Source organism: Equus przewalskii, chromosome X (assembly GCF_037783145.1).
Source record: "Equus przewalskii isolate Varuska chromosome X, EquPr2, whole genome shotgun sequence".
In the NCBI taxonomy this organism is placed as follows: domain Eukaryota; kingdom Metazoa; phylum Chordata; class Mammalia; order Perissodactyla; family Equidae; genus Equus; species Equus przewalskii.
In genome coordinates, this window is record NC_091863.1 from 87,037,431 (window position 1) to 87,058,139 (window position 20,709).

At 41.2% G+C, this 20,709-nt stretch overlaps 1 protein-coding gene across 9 annotated transcripts in view; it reads left to right on the plus strand.

Annotated features, from left to right (window-relative positions):
* The window catches only part of ATG4A (autophagy related 4A cysteine peptidase), a 55,916-nt gene that overhangs the window by 23,739 nt on the left and 11,468 nt on the right, over positions 1-20,709 (plus strand). For 4 of the 9 annotated variants that reach the window (XR_011535830.1, XM_070603827.1, XM_070603828.1 and 1 more), the window contains exons 3-7: positions 12,271-12,381; positions 14,962-15,033; positions 17,134-17,232; positions 19,924-20,025; positions 20,202-20,274. Coding sequence is in view for 8 of the 9 variants with exons in the window: in XM_070603827.1 (XP_070459928.1) it covers positions 12,271-12,381; positions 14,962-15,033; positions 17,134-17,232; positions 19,924-20,025; positions 20,202-20,274 (457 nt within the window). In the remaining variant the exon portion in view is untranslated. Of the gene's footprint in view, positions 1-12,024; positions 12,195-12,270; positions 12,382-14,961; positions 15,034-17,133; positions 17,233-17,381; positions 17,485-19,923; positions 20,026-20,201; positions 20,275-20,709 lie in introns of those variants that run through there. The other 5 variants (XM_070603829.1, XM_070603830.1, XM_070603831.1 and 2 more) reach the window with 3 other exon arrangements.

Sequence of the window (20,709 nt, forward strand, 5' to 3'; positions counted from 1 at the left end):
CACACCCAGGCACAAGTTCTAATTAAACACTTAGCTTTGGGGATATTAACACTTCTTGAAAGTTTACAAAACACTTTCACATCTATTCTCTTATTCGTTCCTCACTATAGTCCTGTGGGGAAGGTGTTATCTCCATTTTATGGATAAGGAAAGGGAATCTGAGCTTAAAAGAATGGCCCAAGATGACTTGGCTAGTAAAAGACAGAGCACAAATGGAATCCAGTTCTTCTAATTCTCTTAGAATTAGAAGTGTTCTCTTCAGTCTACCACGCTTCCTTTCATTAAGACTTGGGGAACAAATTCAATGTATTTCTCTGATGAGACCAGCTAATGCTTTAGTAGAGAAGATGAATTAATAAATTTGTGAATTTGTAATCAAAGTGAGCCTATAAAAATAGATAGCACTTCGGAATGCTATAAGTTGAAAAATCCAATAAATCATCCATATATCTAAATAATATCTGGAGCCCCAAACTACTTGCACTTTGATTTGATGTCTGTATACAGGGAGGTGAGATAAATTCAGAACTAAATCTTTACTCCTGATAACAAAAGAATATTTTGTTGTTATAATTTTGGTCTGTATTGCCAATCTGTATTAGAAATAAATCCAGTATAGAGACTTCCCTTTTTCTTTTTTCTTGAATTGAAGTATTCCTTATAGACAATAAAGTGCACAAATCTTAAGTGTACCTCTCAGTGAAAAATGTATGTGTAACCTCCACCCAGATCAAAACATAGAACATTTCTGGCCCCCCAGAAGGTTCCCTCTTGCCTCCTCCCAGTCAACACCCCCTCCCAAGGGTAACAACTATTCTGACCTCTATCATCATAGGTTAGTTTTGCCTAATTTCAAGCTTTATATGAATGGAATCATATTGTATGTATGATTTTGTGTCTGACATTTATTTAACCTAGTGTCTGTGAGATTCACTCATGTTTTGTATATCGTATTAGTTCTTTTTTGTTGCTGTGTACCATTTCCAATTATGATTCACCACAACTTATTTATCCATTCTTCTTGTCTTAGTCAGTTGAGGCTGCTGTAACAAAATTCTCTAGACAAAGTGGCTTGACCAATAAACATTTGTTTCTCACAGTTATGCAGGCTGGGAAGCCCAAGATCATGGCCCTGGCAGATTTGGTGTCTGGTAAGGTCCCTATTCCTGGTTTGCAGTCAGGCACCTTCTTGCTGTGTCCTCACATGATGGAGAAAGCTCATCTCTCTAGTGTCTCTTCTTATAAGGGCACTAATTCCATTCTTGAGGGCTCCACTCTCACGACCTAATTACCTCCCAAAGGTCCCACCTCCTAATACCATCACATTGGGGATTAGGGCTTCAATATATGAATTTTGGGAAGACGCAAACATTCAGTCCATAGCACTTCTGTTGATAGACATTTGGGTTGTTTCTAGGTTTTGAATATTATGAATAAAGCTGCTATGAATATTTTTGACAATATTCTTTGGTGGATGTAAGCACTCATTTTTCTTGGATGTAAGCCTAGGAGTGGAATTGCTAGGGGAGGTGCAGTAAAAAGACATTTTTAACTTAGAATTAATTTAATTTATAATAATTTAACTTGGCATTAATGAAAGGACTGATAGCTGAGCATCTTATGAGAAAACCCGTGTTATGAAGAGCCACTCTTGGAAATGAAAATAGATCTGTGTTTTTTTTAGCAGGTTAAGATTCTTTGCCTGTCACATATTAGAAAGTATTTTTGCTGTGGTTGGTGGATTGGGTCTTTCATGTTTGTGGGTAGATGGATACTTATTTTCCTGGAGTCTGGTACATAGGGTGCACATCAAGGATGAAGAGCCATTTTATTGAGAGCTGTATCTTTTCTGGATGGGGTCGGATTGTCTTTTCTTGGGCAACGTGGTTCAAATGATCATAAAATAACATCGGAAAATCAAGTTCACTTTACAGAAATTTGCCTTAGGATTAACTTGGAATACGTCTTTTGTTTTGAAAGTGAAGGTACACATGTAATTTTATGTAATCCAAAAACTGAACTCTGGCAGTGTAATTTTACATTACATCAAAGGTAAAAAATTTTTAAACATCATATGTCTGCTGGCAACATTCACTAATGAAGTGTGATGTTGAAAGGGTATAGGGAAAATTCCTGTGGTCTGAGAAGTGGGTGAGGTGGTTGTAAACAGAGGATAAAACTAGGAAAGTGCTCCAAATGAAGAGTACTGTTCCTGGAAAGGACTCAGAGTTTCTCCTGTTGTGCTGTACCACTGAGCATGCCACAAGGCAGAGACCCACCTTAACCCCTTCCTTGACAAAGATGGTAACTTCAGATTTTTTTAATGGAATTTAATTTGGTAATCAATATTAAAAAAAAAACAATCTAAGATTTGCATTACAGGCAATTGTTTGTTGCACCTCTTCTATTCTGCAAATAGTAGAATACTATAATTCCTCCTGAGAGTATTTGAAACCCTTCAGGGGCTCCATGAAGCCTGGGTTGAGTCCAGAATCCTTATCAAGCCTTCCAAGGCCAGCATCTCCTAGCGTTACATGCCTCTCCACCCTCCAGCCTTGACAGTCTCCATGTGGTATCACTATTCCACAGTCTCTCAGCCCTCAGCATTTTGGTACAAGCTTCTCCTCTGCCTGGAACGTCCTTCACCTGCCCGATTTGCTTAACTCTCATCCTTTAAGGCTAAGTCCTGCCATCACCTTTTTCCCCAAAGCCTTACCTGTACCCCACACTGGCTTAGATGATCCTCTACTGTGTTCCCTTAGCCCCACTGTGTGGACATTGATCATACCATATCAAAATGAACTGTTTTCTCTCTCTTCCCATTACATTTGAAATTGCTTAAGATATGTTGTTATCCTTAGGGCCTAGCACAGTGCCAGTCATGTGGTAGGCACTCAGTAAAGGATTGTTAAATTGACATTTGGATGGACATATAAACCAGCTTTTAGCTTTTTGTCAGTGTGCCCATTTATTCAATAAACATTTGATGTGCCTTAGGGGATGACTTATTGCAGGGTACTATGATCAGAGCTGTAGGGGATACAGAGGTGAAGACTACGTGGACTGAGACGGGAGTTCATTCCAATAGCAGAGAGATGACATGTCTGCAGATAACAATAATCTGAAGTACAAAGTGCATAGTGCCATAAAGGAGATGTAAGTAAAGGATTATAGAGGCTTAGAAGAAGGAACAAGTACTTTGTGGTAGGAAAATTGAGGAAGAAAGGTGCTTAGAGAAAGTCGCATTTGAGGTGGGACTTAAGTGCAAGTAGGACATGAATGAGCAAAGAGTTTCCACAGTATCATGTGGTTTGTTTTGGCTGAAAAGAGTAGATCTCATGAAGGAGTAATGAGCAGTGGGGAACAACTAGAAAGGTAGGAAGTGGCCATATTGGAGAGGGCCTTAAATGCCAGGCTGATGAGTTTGTATTTGATTCCTATCGGTTGGAGCAATCTTGGAAGCCCGTTGAAGTTTTTGAGCAGCTTAGTGACATGGATGGAGAGATCCTTTGAGATTAGTCGGGTAAAGGCGTAGTTTAGTATTTTCTAAGTTAATCATTATTAACTAATTAATAGCTAAGCTGATAATTAGTTTCACTAAATAGTGTGGAAAAATTCCAATGCCTGTAGCTCCTTGACCTTTTTGCACTAGTCATTTCTCACTGGAAATCTAGATGAGGTAAGAAATCATATGACCAATTAGTTCTGAGCAATGAAAACTAAAATTGACAGAGGAAAGAAACACTACCAAGACAGAAATGGCTCATAAAAATGCATAGACATATAAAGTGTTGTTTGCTTAGGAACCGTGTCCAAAACATTGCCTTCAGCTGTCTGGAAAAATCTGGACACACTATATGAATTATATTGTTAGTATTTATTCCTTAGGGGTAGTTTAGATCACTTCCAGTTAAAAATAACTATAGTGTTCTAACCTCAGACTGTCTACTCTTACTCTCCCCTATAAACAGCAGGTACTGCATTGTCAGTTTGTTTTATAGTATGTTATATAACCAGAGCATCTGGTTTCTTGCCACCTTAGGCCAGGCCTTCAACACTTCATGCCTGGATTATTACAACAACTTTCTCATTGGTCTCCCTGTCTCCGGTGCCTCAAATCCAGCTTTTATCATAACAGCGAGGAGCAAGGTATAGTGGGAAGAATACTGGATGAGAAGGAAGATAAACTCAGTTTACTACTCACTAGCTATATGACCATGGACAAGTCATATCACCACTCTGAGACTCAGTTCCCTCAACTCTCAAATGGAAGTAATGATCCTAGCCCTCGCTATCTCAAGGGGCTGTCTTAAATATCATGTGAAAGGGCTCTGAAAACTGCCAATGGCTTTACTGAGACTTGGACTCTACTGGCTGGCTTTCCACCCTCCACAATCTAGTCCCAAGCCACCTCTCCAATTTCATTTCTTAATAGTCTCCAGAACATACCCCCCTCTCTGACATACACATACTTGTGGTATTCCTCTCATCTGGAGTATTCTCCCCTCTTATCTCTGCTCATCCAAATTCAAGCAATCATTTAAGGGCCAGTTCAAATCCTGCATCTTCCTTGAAGTCTTCCTTGATGACTCCAATGCTCATTGATTCCCCCTTTTCTGAATTTTGACAGCACTTAGTTATTATCAACACTTGCCTGTACATTGCCTTTTATTATTAGCTCTTTCATTTACATGACGCTTATGTCTTTGACTAGATTATGATTTTTATGATGCCTTAGGTTGTTCGTTTAACATTTAGTGAATGTTTATGAGGCTGTTTCCTCTGTATTCCCTAACAGAACCAAATACGGAACTTAATAAATAATTGTTGGCTCATTTATTTAGAAATCCATATACAGACTCTCTTAAGAGAAAGTCAAGTGGACCCGTCCTCTCTTCCTAGAGCTTGGAGTACCCCTTCTAACAAACCATCCAACCTTCACCTCCTACAGAACTGTAGAAAGGCTGTTAGAATAGGTCTATCCAACAGAACTTTCTATGATGATGGAATTAGTCTATCACTGCCCTGTCCAATGTGGTACCCACTAGCCACATGTGGCTATTGAGTACTTCAATTGTGGCTAGTGCAACTTAGTAGCTGAACTTTTAGTTGTATTTAATTTTAATAAATTTAAATGTAAACAGCTGCATGTGACTGGTGGCTATGGTATTGGACAGTGTAGGTCTAGACCAGTGGCTTTCCAATCTTTTTGATCCAACAATACAGTGAGAAATGCATTTTATATTGCAACCTAGTTTATACACACACAAGCAAGTTTCATGAAACAATGCTCATCCTTCTTATATGAAACACGTTCTTATATTTTCTGTTCTATTCAGTTTCGTTTTTAAAAAAATGCTAGTTGCAACCTACTATATACTTTTCACAGCCCACTGATGAGTTACAATGTGCTTTTTGAAAAACACACTGCTCATTTTATAGGTGGAGAGTCTGAGGCCCAAAGAAGTGCAGTAAGTTCTCCAAGGTTACATAGCTAGTTAGTGGCAGGGTAGGGCTAGAACCTAAATTTTAATGTTCCTAGCTAGAGCTATTTCTAAGAGGGGTGAGGAATGATTCCTCCTTCTCATCACCATGCCAAAAAAAAAAAAAACCCTCAAATTTTTTTTCTTTTGATGTTGGAGAAAATCATTTGACACACTCTTCATTTTGACTAAATATTTTCATAGTATCTTGCTTCCTACGTGAAACATGAGCTCTGTATTTGAGTATTGCTGCTTTTTGGTTTCGATACTGTCCAAAATCAAAGATACAATACCATGGAGGCTTAGTTTGGACCCACGACATGGCTTGGCAATGGTACTAATGTGAAACTGTTCTCCTTGAGAATACAACCACACTTTCCACTAGCAGGTTGATTCTTAAGAAAAACAAACCCTGTTGATGAAGAATCAAGATGATTCTCATCTCAGTTTGTGGAATAGTTGCTTCAAGTCTTGAATTATAAAACCTGCCAAATATTTTTCTCCATCCATCCATCCAGTGTGCTTGCTACCCTCTATGTATGCCTTATCAACAAAGATAACCTTTACAAAAGTGGCATCTTTTTAGTTTTCTGAAAAGTGCATCTCTCCAAAAAGAGCAGAGTTACCTTATCAAAAGCAAAAAGAGGCAGCAAAAAGAGGTGTAGTGGTCTATGTGTTAGGTGCATTCTTGACCAGTTTGTGCATGGAATCTCATTTCATCATGGACGTGTTCAAATGCATTTCAGTCATCAGACAGTGAGCAATAATTTGTCCCTAAGTAAAAACAACAACAACAAAATACTTAAAAAGGCTATAGGATTTTCAAAAGCATCACTTTAAAGGAAAACAAGGAGTCCAATTTTGCATTACATTTGATTCTTACCACCATTGTCAGTAGGATGAATTGACTCAATCTCTAAGAAATGTATTTTGTAGGGCCAAGTTATGCATGGCCCAATTAATTTTTCTAACTGAAAAATCAAAAGGTCTTATCACTCAACAATGGTCCCTTGCCAACTGGCCTAGTTATCCCTTTGCTGACTTGCCCTGAAATTTGTCAGGTGCAGCCCCTGGGGCTCCACCTCCAGCAATACTAGTCAGTTCAATAGAATCTCATAAAATCATTAAGTTTAGCTGAATGATAACCATTTGGTTAGGATTCCCTAGTGTAAGTCCAAAAATGACAGTGTTCTCTTAAGGTGTCAGAGTTTATACTGGTCTGTAGAGAAATCATTCATGTTTTTCACGTTATTTGACAGCCCAGCATCTCTAGAGTGTGACCTGCTGAATAAATTCAAGGAAACTTGCTATTTTGAACATGAAAATCCCCCTTGAAATGCTAAGAATTATTGTCCAGTTCTCTATTCTCTAAGTTCTTGGTTGTCAGAAAAGCAGGGCACTGAGAAGAAGAGAAATGCACATGGGGCAGGGCCTGTGCACAGGCAAGCAGAGGCTGGGAAGACCAGGACAGTAAGTGGACCCAGGAGGAAGGGAGTGAAGGCACATTTTGAGCTGAGCTTTGTTCTTCTGAATTCCTCCTGCCTTCCTAGACTCTGCTAATCAACCTGCCATCTACCATGCCCTTCTTTACAATGTCTGTACAGGTTGACTTTCTCTTTACTTTTTTTTAACTTCTCCTTCCTTTGTCACCCAAACCCATGAGTCCAACATATTCTGGCTAGGCCAAGCTTATTATCTCCCTACCCCCACCATGTTTTCCTGTTACCATTTCGTCACCCACACTTGAAAACTGCAAGTTATTTTTGACTCTCTCTCTCTCACTCTCCCCAGCCCTACTCCATACTTAGTTGCTTGCCAAATCCTTTCGGTGTTCCCTCAACTAGGAACTTCCTCCCTTCCCCCCTTCCTACTGATATCTTATTTCCATTAAGACTCAGCTTTGATGCTGCCTTTTCTAGGTTGTGGAAGGCCCATTCGCTCCCAGTAGGAATTAATCATTTGTTGCTTTCCATATCACTTTCCTTTCTTATAGTACTTATTGTTGTTAGTTGTTTCCAGGCCTGTCCTCTCCACTAGATTAAAAGCTTTTGGAGGATGGAGGCTACATTTCAGTGATATTTTATCTTCTGTGCTTAGCACATAGTAGGTACTCTGTAAAACTTTATGGAATGAATATATTAATGAATATTCAGCCCTTACCATGCCTGTCTTCCATGGATGTTTTCTTATGTTTTTGAAGCTGTGACCTGACAGTATGTTAAATATGTATGTATTGCTGAGAAGGCTGTTTGAGAACTAGCAGTATCCTGGCATGCTTTTGGAATCAGGTGACCTACAAGGATGATATGCTATGGTATCTCAGGCCCCCTTCTGGCCCTGAGATTCTATGACCTTTTGATTTCACTTTAGAGAGTTTGTGTTGTTTGTGAGGCACAACCCTTTACAGAATCTAGGGGTCTTGATGGACAAGTGTCTTTGTTAAGCCCTATCAGAAAATTTGTTGTTCAAAGTGATTTTTTTCATTTACCTGCAATTTTACAAAATAACCCTTAGAAATATAGTCAATCACTGGAAAGCTTTTTTTTTTTTTTTGGTGAGGGAGATTGGCTCTGAGCTAACATCTGTAGCCATCCTCCATTTTGTACATGGGACGCCACCACAGCATGTCTTGATGAGTGGTGCGTATGTCCACACCAGGGATCCGAATCCGCAAACCCTGGGCCACCAAAGTGGAGCGTGTGAACCTAACCACTACGCATCGGGCCGGCCCCTGGAAAGCATATATATATATATATAGTTTTAAAATTTTTTTTTTGAGGAAGATTAACCCTGAGCTAAATGCTGCCAATCCTCCTCTTTTTGCTGAGGAAGACTGGCCCTGAGCTAACATCCATGCCCATCCTCCTCTACTTTATATGTGGGACGCCTATGACAGCATGGTCTGCCAAGCGGTGCCATGTCCTCACCTGGGATTTGAACTGCGATTCCCAGGCCGCCAAAGCAGAACATTTGCACTTAACCACTGCGCCACCGGTCCAGCTGCTGGAAAGCATATTTTTTTTTTTTAGACAAAGGGGAGCATTTTTATTTTATTTATTGATTTTTAAAAAAAATTTTTAAAGATTTTATTTTTTTCCTTTTTCTCCCCAAAGCCCCCCAGTATGTAGTTGTATATTCTTCTTTGTGGGTCCTTCTAGTTGTGGCATGTGGGACGCTGCCTCAGCGTGGTTTGATGAGCAGTGCCACGTCAGCACCCAGGATTCGAACCACCAAAACACTGGGCCGCCTGCAGCGGAGCGCGCGAGCTTAACCACTCAGTCACAGGGCCAGCCCCGGAAAGCATATTTTTAAAATAAGACATCAGCAAAAATGGCCGAGTGAGGACCTCTGAAAATTTTATCCATAATAGCAATGAAAAAACTGGCAAAAATGGTCAGAATCAATTTTTTCAGAACTCTGGAAATTAACCAAAGGCTTTCAACAATCTGGGAAGTATTTATTCATGAAAAACAACTGCATTTTGATAAGAATAGTGAACTTTGTGTGTTTTCACTTGCTCTATGCACATTCCTTGCTCTCAGGCCCTGCAGTAGCCTTGAGAATTCACAGGCTGCAATCACAGGGAAAGCCAGCAGCCTGGCAGCCCATAGAGGACACAGAAAGGCGTTAGAGCTCCTATAAATCCTCATTTCTGGAGAATTGTCATTATTTGATCTGTCTAGTGATTCCCCAGAAGACTCCACTTGTAAGACTGTATTTATTTGCCCTGACTCAGAGCTGCAGAAAACCTTTCCCCAGGAATGTTTGAAAACCATTAGAGGTAATCGATTAACTTCATAGCTGCCTGAGGCAGTAGATAACCAGAAAACTTAAAAGGAAAAGCTGGGGAATAACGTGTCCGCTGGGGCTTTGAAAAGTTTGGGCATTTTCCTGGGAATCTAAAAGGCCACGTGCATGCTTAGGGCTGTGTGCATTCCCAGGCAAGACCTGAGAAGGCCCTAAACTCTCACTTTGGCTGATCTTGAGCTGTGCACAAACAGAAAGGGAAGACTAAGGCAGAGTTATCAACTGCCTGACTGAGCGTAGAAGGCATGCCCCAGCATGTACACAGAGCCCTTTGGCCAAGACTGGGAGACTTTCTGGTTCCAGGAGTTTGAGGAAATCTTTGTTCACTTATCAGCTGACCACTAAGCTAACCCAGCAGAGACTTCAGTGCAATAATTATTATTAAAGTAAAATGGAGCAGGGTGAAGTTCGTTGTCCATCAGACCTTGTAGAAGCTGATTCTTGGTCCACCAAGCTGCGATATTTGTTGCTCTGCCTGTATAGTCTTTATCTCTTTAAACAGGTTGAAAGGACAGGGAACTCAGGGGGCTGATGTTTGAGTTGTTAATTTTAAGGCAAGACAAAAGTAGTTTATGCAAAAATTTCATAAAAGGTTTGCTGTTAGAAATGATTCTGTTGGAAATGCGATTTCACTTCTGCAGCTCAACCACGTGCCAGATTGCTTCTTCCTCTCTGAATTCTCCTTGTGGAAGACCTGTTCCTCTTTGCTCTCCCAACCCCTTTGTGTATACTCTCCCCATGTTACTGGTCTTTGCTTCTGTTAATCTCATCTTCTGTTCTGGCTTTCATTTGTTTCATCCATGTCGCTTTGGCTTGAACTGGCTATGGGCTGACACACTGTATTCTGGGAGTCTGTCTTCTAAGAGGAGAATCAGGAAGAAAAGAGACTATAATGACCTTCTTGCTGGCCTGAGAGGGGCTGAAGAACAAGAGGAAAACTCTTTGGCTTCCATTTTGGTCAAAGCCATCCTAACTGAAGCAGCGCAGCTCTCACAGGCTTTAAGGGACTACTAATTTGACCAGATTGCTGGGCAATGACTCACTGAGACTGGGTTGGCGATAGAGAAATGGTTTTTTTAGCGACTACTAAAAAAAGACTCGAGGCTTATATGCATACATGCTGTACATTCATCCAGTGCCACCCTTCCTCACCCCTCCCGGGGAATGCCAGAGAGACTGCCCCTTTCCCGCACTCCTCTCAAGCTACTTCCTTTCTGACTTCTTTTTCTAGGCTACACTGGATGTTCATTTTAACCTGATTTCTCCCGCCTGTGAGGGGAGAGAGTAGGGTGGGAAGGTACACAGTGTGATTTACGCCACCTCAGTCCACCACCTCCTGAGGATGGCCTGACCTGGGTGATCATTTTTAGCCTGGTATTTCCTGGGCACAGGCCAGGGGCTGGGGCCAGTGGCAGAAAGGCTAAGACGGCACAGGCTCCCTGGCAGATTCAACAGTGATGAGTTTTCGCTGGGGAACAAAATGGCTGTCTTGTTTCTAACTTCTTTAGGTTTGAAATACTGCTGGGACTATAACCTTAATGATTTAAACATGTTGAGGAGAAAGGCTACTTAACCCCCTGAAAAATTGGGCTTCTGTAATGTTTCAAGAAAGGCAGTGTCCCTGGATAACTGTGTTTCTAAAATTATAACTTCAAACAAATTCTAAGTTCAACTTGTACAAATTATCCAAGTAACTTCAACCTCCAAGCAAATATTTTGAGCAGGTGAACCTGTTTTCGTGACCAGATACGACTCATTTTTATTTAGGAACATTTATTTCTATGAAAACAGCATGCTCCTACCTTAGAAAAACAAAGCCAAAAGAAAACAATTTGTCCTTTCAAGTTAGTTAAACATATCGCACAATGCCGTTTTTACAGGAAAGAATCCCCACGGGGCTCTGAGGGACTGCTTTGGGAGAGTCCCTGTGGCTCCTTGTAGCTGCAGAAAAGGGTCCCTGCTCTCTCTGAGCGCCCCTCCCGGTAGGAGATGGGGAGCCTCCCAGAGTTGAGAGGAGGTGTGTGTTTGGTATCTTAGCTTTGAACTTGAAATACGGTTCTCGTAGAAATAGCACCATAAACTATGAAAAATCAATTTGATTTTTCTAGTTACACATTAAAATAGGCTTTTGTGGGTTGGCTGGGAAACTTATTTACCACCTACACTATTCTTTCCCTCAGAAAATTACTTAAAGAGAACTTTTGATATAGGACCCCTTCATAAGTCAGTCTTGACTCTTAGCAGACCCTTTCCCCACAGGTGGTACAAAAGTGAATTTTAACTCATCCCACATTACATAGTCATGAGTTCTGAGAGGGTGGCCTGTGAACTTATTAGATTTAATTATATTTTGTTTGGTTGCTTTATCTTGAGAGATAACCATAGTCATTTGTGAATCCCAAGAACAAGTTATATTTATCGCCAGCTTCAAGATCCTTCTTTGTAGAAGTGATGTGTGAATCAAATGACAAAAGTATCATTAAGACATCTGGTCTTCCAGCTAAAATATTACATTTTCACAGTTGTATAATCTTTCCAGCTTGTCATAGCCCCTTCCAAGCCACTGGCCACGAGAAACCTCACCAATTTCCCTGTGATGTGGGCAAGAGTTAGGTATACAAGTATTATTGTAGCACCTCGACACTCTTACGCTAGGAGAAGCTAGATAAGTGGCTGTTTACAAAGAAAACCCCATGAAAAAAAGGTTTTGAAATAACTGTGACCAAATAATTATTCAGAGATGGTGCCAAATGGGACCAAGAGAAAGGGAAGTTCAAAATAAGTGGTCAAGAAGAAATCCCTCTACTAAAGCATCCTGAGGCCTTGTGAGTGTCTTTGTTCCTCAAGGAAAAGGATTTGCTTCCATTAGATTCGAGCCAATGACCTTTCACCTTCAGGACAAAGGTAATAATAATCATTATACCACAGAAGCAAGCCCCCTCTATTAAATTTTGCTTAAGTTTCTTTCCTTTTCTTTCAGTTTTATCCAAGTATGAAAACCAGATTACTATTTTTACTGACTACCTAGAAGAATTTCCAGATACCGATGAGCTGGTATGGATCTTGGGGAAACAGCATCTCCTTAAAACGGGTAAGGTTTGGTAGTTATTTGTCTATGGAAACCTAAATGAGATGGGTGCCTGAGGTTAAGGTCCTATCCTTTTTCCCTCCTTGGGTTGGCAGGGCGTTACCTTGATAATTATAAATGCTACTTCCAGGTGGATTTACCTTATAGCCAAGAGAGTTTAAGCCTCGGGCCTCTTGCTTGTACAGGTCCCCTCCAAGGCCCTGAGAGGCCTTAGCAGCATGTTCATATGGTCATAGGTATTTTTACAATTTACAAAAGTCATATATTGTTATTCTTTTCCTCAAAAGAGAACCCCAGACTTCTATAAGCCTCCGGTTTAAAAAAACATAGACCCATTCCTAGTATCTCTAACCAGTATCTAGTCTTTGATGACTGGACTACATCTCATTCCTCTCATGTCTTCTTCTGTCTAGATTAAAAACGCTGCCACCCAGGGGACTTCTAAAACAGCCCATGGCTGCCAGAAACAATATCAGATGCTGAGAAGTCTTATAGTTTTAGATCTTTTGCTGACTGTAGCACTGTCTCAGTTTATTCTGATTTTGTATAAAACTTTTAGCCACTGCAGCTAGATGGGGAGGAGGCTTGAGTTTTTCTCCTGTACATACCCTTACTCTTAGAGATTGGGAAAGACCTTTAACCTGAAACTGCTGAGGACCTAGCGCCTGGATCAAGCCTGATCTTGGAGGGAGGCAGCTCTGGTTTTTGTATCTGTCTGAGGAAAGACCCTCTTTGGAGGCCCTAGCATGGACAGGAAGGAGCTGATAAAAAGGCAGGAGAGGAAGTTAGCAGCTTCTAGCTCTTCCTGAGTCTGGCTTCATCATTTTGATTGGAGAATCCTGAACAGTAGAGGAAGCCCTGGGCTGGCAATTAGGAGACTTTCTGTATTCAGATTCTTCTCCTACCTTAGATAAGACCCTTTCTCTGTCTGGATTTTAACTCTTTTCACCAGTACTACAATGAAGGGGACTGGAGATGATCTCTTCTAGTTCTGCATTCCATGACAACAAGACTCCTGAGGTTGCCAAATATGCCCATATTCAAATGTTAAGTTGGGAATAGCCTTTCAAAGTGAAATTATTGTTCAAATGTCCACACAACTTCCTCCAGCCTTTCTAGTATCTAGGCAAGCTGAAAGGTGTAGAGCATATCAGAGGAAGAAGTGAGTAGTGTGAACATTTGAGAGGAGGGGTATATAATAACAGCTAACATTTATCACAGGCTTACTGTGTATTGTACCATCTAAGCACTTTCCATGTATTATCTTGTTGAATACTCACAACTCTATGAACTAGATCCTATTATTCTCCCCGTTTGACAGATGAGGAAACTGAAGGTCAGAGAGGTTAAGTGATAAGGCCACACAATTGATAAGTAGCAGAGTGAGGGTTCAAACCTAGGCAGAGTATGACTCCCGGAGTCGTACTCATAACCATTTTACATCTGCTTCCCATAGTATGCTAGGCACTGGGGACATCAAGGGGAGGGAAAATCCAGATAGCTCAAATTTCTGATTTGTTCTAAGGAAAGACAGGTGAGAAAATAGAAACTATTGGCTAAAATTGAATTCCCTTTTCTTCTTTTAAAGTGCAATGGTTACAAGTTCTATGCAGCACAGAAATGTGGATGTGTTGTTGAGAAAGGGGAGAGATAAGACTAAGAGAGAAAGAACCACATCTAGGTACAGATAGAAATGTGGAAGCCATTTATTTGTGGCCATCGAAGTAAATTTATGTCATAAAATAAAAGAAAGCATGCTGTGAAAAAAGATATAAAAGCATTTGTGATGTTACACATTCATTTAGATTAGCAATGCCAGTTGCACTAGGTAGTATTGATAAATTTCTTGCACAATTACTTAGCATCTCCTTTTTAGTTAAACATACATGTGTGCACACATGCACACACACCCTCCCTAGTTTTTGATAACGGACAGTGGGTACTGATGAGAAGCAGGGGCTGATTGCTTTGTTAGTGGCTTATTCAGGATCCTTGCTTTTCCTAGTCCTGGTCTTTTGGCCATGACCCCAGTGTTAGTACCTGCCAGGGCCATGGAGCTCAGTAAGGAGACAGGGGCGCCAGCCCCATCGCCCAGTGGTTAAGTTCGCGTGCTCCGCTTGGGCGGCCTAGGGTTTCAGCAGTTCAAATCCTTGGCGCAGACCTGGCACCACTCATCAAGCCATGTTGAGGCGGCATCCCACATAGCAGAACTAGAAGGACCTACAACTAGAGTATACAACTATGTACTGGGGGGCTTTGGGGAGAAGAAGAAGAAGAAAATAAGAAGATTGGCAACAGATGTAAGCTCAGGGGCTAATCTTTAAAAAAAAAAAAAAAGGAAGAAGAAGGGGACAGGAACCACCCAGCATCATTGTACCAGCCAGTGGGTGAAAACATAGGTGGGGGGAAATACTGAAATTATTTAGCTAAAAGGAGATTGGATTGCCTATGAATTTCCCTAGCCCCATAACAATGGAATTGACTGGTTATCTGAAAATGAGTTTGCTGCTGGCTCAGAAATCAAAGGCAGATATCTTTAGATGGGATATAGTGATTTAATTATGATTTCACATTTAATTACAGAAAAATCTAAGCTGTTGTCTGATATAAGTGCTCGTCTATGGTTTACATACAGAAGGAAATTTTCACCAATTGGTAGGTATATCATTTGTTGTACTGTGCTTTCTTCCTTGTAGATAGTTTGCCTGAGGTTATCAGTGACTTCACAGAAACCTCAGAATCAACAGCTCACTATGGCAAAGAATTTGATTTAGGGGGGTACTTAAGTCTTACACTTTATCCAAAGTTTCATTGCCAAAGTACCTCATCACATATGGTTCCATAGTATTAATGTGTAATGTCAATATACTCTGGAGCCCACCTCCAGGTGTTCAGACAGTGGATAGTATTATTTCTTTTACTTCTGAGAGCAAGAAAAAAGTCAAATAAACTTTTAATTTGGGTAGTATCTATTAAATTACAATCCACTGCTTTGTGGAGCTACGTGATTATTAAAGACAATTGTGCCTTGAAGGAAAGAAACTAATTCCTTCGATTTTTTTTTCCCCTATGACATGAAAACACATTACTACTGGGAGATAATTATGATAGATTTCCTTGGAACTAATTCCAGGCTGTTAGAGTACCAGCTGCTGTCTAGAAAAAACGGAGAGTTCAATAAGCTGAGTGAATAAGCTTGCTCCAGAGAAAATGTGTAAAATGTTTGCAAGTAGGGTAGTCTGTTCCTAGTGTCATGGCCCTGTAGGAAAAGATTACTAAACTCAAATGGTGGAAGCTCTTCTCCTAAGACGAAGCTTGTCTGACCAATTTTGATGCAGGACTAGACCTTATAACTGGAGTGAAGTCAACCTTTCTGATAAGTGCCCAAAATGAAGTCCACACAGACATGTTTTTTGCTCTCCACAGGCAGTAAAACAAAAGAACAAACCTCAGTACTCAGTGATTTTAAATTGTTAACTTTCTCTGGGTGAAGAGATCTTTGCAAAGCTTGAAAAGCTTTGCAGTTCAACTCTGACAATGTTTTGGCAGTAGGTGATCTCTTCTTTATGTGGGCTTCCTTGCATCTTTTCCATATTTATCTGGCCTGTAATCCCAACGTTAGCAAGAGCCAAAGGACTCCCTTTCCAGCTCACAAGTTGGCTCAATTCTCCCCATCTTGCTGTAGCAACTCCTTCAGTCCCTACAACAAAAGGAAAGGGGCTGTTACCTTGGGCCACTTGTCTTACAAGTTGATGACCCTCTTTAAAGTTAGTCTTGTGAGATCATGCTTATAGCATACTTTTCCGCTTCCATGTTGGGAAAGGAAAGCAATGAAAGCAGAATGTCTCCTCTGCCATCCAAGTTATCTGATTTCATGGGTACCTTGAAAAAGGATATTGAGCTCACCCTGGACACATACATGGGATTTTCACTACATTAAGTGTTCTTAAAATGGAACCTGTTGTCTTATTTCATTTATGAACTGGTTTTGTGACTTTTAAAGATGTAGTACATTTCTAATTTATTAATAGTGTTTTTGATTATGACCATACTCATAACACCAAATGTTGACGTCATCCTGAGTGGATTGTAGAACACTTTCACAGATATTCTCTCATTTAATTCTTACAGTGGCCACTGATAGCAGGCAGGGTATGTGCTGTTGTCCCCAGCCTATAGATGAGACTTGGATTAGGTAACTAGAGACTGGTCTTCTGATGCCTAATCTAGGACTCTTTCCTCTATTTTACATTGTCCTTCTTGCTGTTCAGATCTTCATAATGTATATTTGAAACAGTTAAGAGCCTTCCAGATCCTTTGACCATTTTGAGGATTACCTTTGGTAGCATTTATTCCTTAACTAAAGTAAGACTGGCTTCCCTGAGAAGTGAGCTGTGCAAAGCCAGGTTTGGTCAGGCAGATGATAACATGGCATGGACTAGGTGTTGGTAGTCATACATGGCAGTCATCTACCAAAATTACACGCTTGCCTGGAAGTCTCCAAGCAGAAAATGTAGGGGGCAGGTTTTGTTCATTTCTTTATTTGTCTTTGGCTATAGAGCCCATTTTGGTTAACTCAGCATTATCTTTGCAAGTTCCACCCTATAACAAACCCTGTTTGATATCTGGCTATATCTCTTGCCTCTCTTTTCAGAGTATGTGTGTCTGTCTGTCTTGTATGATCCACAAATATGCTGAGTTGCAGGAAAGGCAATTTAAGGAGTTCATATTCATTCCCATCCATTTTGCCCACAGGGGGAACGGGCCCTTCATCAGATGCAGGCTGGGGATGTATGCTACGCTGTGGACAGATGATGCTGGCTCAAGCCCTTATCTGCAGACACTTGGGGAGGGGTGAGTTAAATCTGTTCTCTAACCTGCCTCAGAGACCTCTGCAGTTGCACTTCCTGCTGGTGGGTTAGCGTTGGTGCTGAGCTTTTGGAACACTCAGTAACGGAGCCACAGGTCCTAAAGTGCTCTCTGCAATCTCAGGTGGTGGGGCCGGCAAGTAGACAAAGCCTCTCCTGAGAAGGAAACAGCTGGCATTTCCTCGTGACTCACTAAGCCAGAGTAATTTTCCTGGGACAGAATCGAACCTTGAGGCAGGTGTGTCATTTAGAGTTTCCATCTTCGCTATTGTTTGAGTGAGTCCTTAAACAGGTCAGATAACAAAGGGAGCAGGAAGAAGGGTGTGGTGGTAAGTCTGTTTCTTGACCTCATTTAAAATATCTGCCTGTGAAGGATGTAAATGACCTAAAGGAAGTACTTAATGAGGGGGCTGGCACTATTTTGGTTTGGGTTCACTGAGGGTGTCCATTCCATGATGAAGGAATCCTTAAATTAGCTTCCTCAGGAGGCTGCTTCATTAAGAACCTTCCGGTAATCATTGTTGGGACTCTTGAGTGTTGCTTTCTTAAGACGTGTGCGTGCTTCCCTATGGGCATCTGTAGGCTGACCTTGGCTAGATGCCAGCTCAAGCACTTGGGTGAAAGTCCGATTTGACTTGGGGATGAGGGAGTGAAAGGACACCTTGATGAGATTGGGCTGCTGAACTCATTGGCTGTTGCTCCTTGAGATTCAGAGGTATGGAAATGTCACTCCCTTTTCCCCACTGTGCAGTGTCACGCATCCTACTGCAGTTCTCATGGAGGATTTGGGAAGGGTCTGGGGAGGTTTTAGGGCTTAATGCCTTCTTTTCAGGGTTTAGGATATCATGTACCTACTCCCCTGGGTAGTATCATAATTTCTGTTTTACAGATCAGGAAACTGAAGCTCAGGAAGTAAGGTGACTTGCACAGGGTCAAACCGCAAGAAAGCATAGATTTGGGAATAGAGTGCCGGTCTTCTGACTCCTCGTCCAGCGATTTCTCTTTTGTACACATACTTCTTGGAGCAGATCCGTTCTTACTGTTTAACTTTTTCTCATTTATAAAACACTTCAAGATGACTCTTCTGGAAATGGATTTTGTGGAATCCACTGGGGAAAAAACCCCTCGCAGTCAGCAGTCTCAATTGTTTTAATATAAAAGCAAGTAGCAGGAAGAATTTGGAAATAGATCTTGTAGCTAAGATGAATTAGACGATGTAATTTTGTAAAGAGGTATTTTGGAGTGTTTCCTATTCAGTTATTTTAGAGGTGAGGTGGGGTGTTCACTTATCACTGTCATCCGCCCATATTTAGTGGTACTCAGCAGCCAGCTAATGAGGATTTCCCCAGACTTGGACAATTCTGTACCTGATGAAAAAAAGTTGGATGCAGTTCACCCTCTGAAAACTGTGTTGGATACGATGTTTAAAACTTTGGTTTCAGAAATACTAGAAGCAAAGAGAATGGAAGACTCTGGAGATAATGGCCTTTGGCTTCAAATATATTTCAGTGGTGAATTCAAAGTCTCTCTAAAACCTCGGGAGGGAAAGTTATGTCTTGGAAGCAAACTAAGCCTCAGAACTCTGTCCCGTTAGACGGGGTTCCTAGAGCCAAGGGACGGGAGGAGTGCGTCCTGTGCAGTGTGGTGATTACGGAGAGCTTTTGCAGTTGGCCTCAGGAAGCGATAAGTCACCTCTGTAGGGTTTGGGGGGCTGTGCCTAAGGCACAGATGGGATCCCTAGAGATCTAACTATTTTGGTTTTGGTCATCAGGAAACCTTAAACACCTGATAGCAAAGATACTTGTTTTTCCAAAGCTCAGTGCGGAATTTTGAAAAGGTTATGTAAAAAATAAAAAAACTTCCTTGGTTGTAAATTGGGTCTACTTCCCTGTGAACTGTTGTGTGTCAGAATAGCACTTCCCTGGGGCTGGCCTGGTGGGGTAGTGGTTAAGTTTCCATGCTCCGCTTTGGCGGCCCAGGGTTCACCGGTTCAGATCCTGAGTGTGGACCTAGCACTGCTCATCAAGCCATGCTGTGGCAGCAACCTACATAGAAGAACTAGAAGGATTTATAACTAGGATATACAACTATGTACTGGGGCTTTGGGGAGGAAAAAAAAGAGAGGAAGATTGGCAACAGATGTTGGCTCAGAGCCAATCTTCCTCACCAAAAAGAATTGACAGCATAGACTTTATTAAAAAAAAAAAAAAAGAATAGCACTTCCCCCCATGAGACTCTTTTGGGCAATGCTGCCAAAATATATGGACCAAAGATGTTGCTGTCTACGTGGAGATGAGACACTCTGGTGTCTGGGTGATAGATGGATCTACTGCCAGGTTTTGTGGTGACCCCTTGTTCACTGAGTAGCTGACCAGAAAGCCCTTCGTGACACTGTTTCATGTAATATTTAACCAGCTCCAGCCCTTGGGTGAAGTCAATTCCCTGGTAAACTTCTTCTTTTGCTTTTGCTTTATACCTACTGAGCCTTTGAAAGTAATCAGTTTCCAGATGTCTTTGTTGTCAAAATTAAAGATACTTAGGAATGTTCTAATTTGATTGTTCTTACCTTCTAGATGTAGTTTCTTTGTTTTCATTCTAACCTTGTAGTTACAATAAGAGTTCAGAGATGTAATAAACAGTTATAAAAATGATTTAAACTCATTTTTTCCCTAAAAAGACTGGAACTGGGAGAAACAAAAAGAACAACCCAAAGAATACCAACGAATCCTACAGTGCTTCTTAGATAGAAAAGACTGTTGCTACTCTATCCATCAAATGGGTAAGGTCACATCATAGTTTAAAGGCAATGGCTGTACTTGCTGCTCGTGTCCTCTGCCTTAATATGTGGCCCCGCTAAGTTGTCCATCTGCTAATTATTTATGCAAAAAATTGGGAGTTTGTGGTGTGCTAGAAGACCTTTTGCTAACATGTTTGTTTTTTTCCACATAAAAACAGCACAAATGGGTGTAGGAGAAGGGAAATCAATTGGCGAATGGTTTGGACCAAATACAGTTGCACAGGTGTTAAAGTAAGTAAGAGTCTGGTATCCACCTTATTCTGCTGTCTCCTATGCCTCCCTTCTCCACCAACTCAGTCTAACTATTCTTGCCATCCCCCTACGCCACCCCTGCCGCTAAGCCACCAGACACCTGTACCATTTTGCTCAGTCAGTTGTTTGAAATGTGTAAGTGTGAGCCTCTGTCTTGGTATATCAGAGTTATAGTCATTGGTACCAGTGTACGTGGAGGCACTTCAGGACTCATTCAGCATCCCCCCTTGCAGATTGGTGCTCATGTGCTGGGGAGCCATCAACATGAGGGTCACTTTGAAGCCAAAGGGTTCATGCTAAGTGGGGGAGGCTGAGCCAGCCTAGGCAAGACACGGACTCCTGTAGTACAAAAAAACCCATTCATTCAACATTTACTAGGTGCCTCTCCAGTGCTAAGTGCTGGGTGTAAAGAAA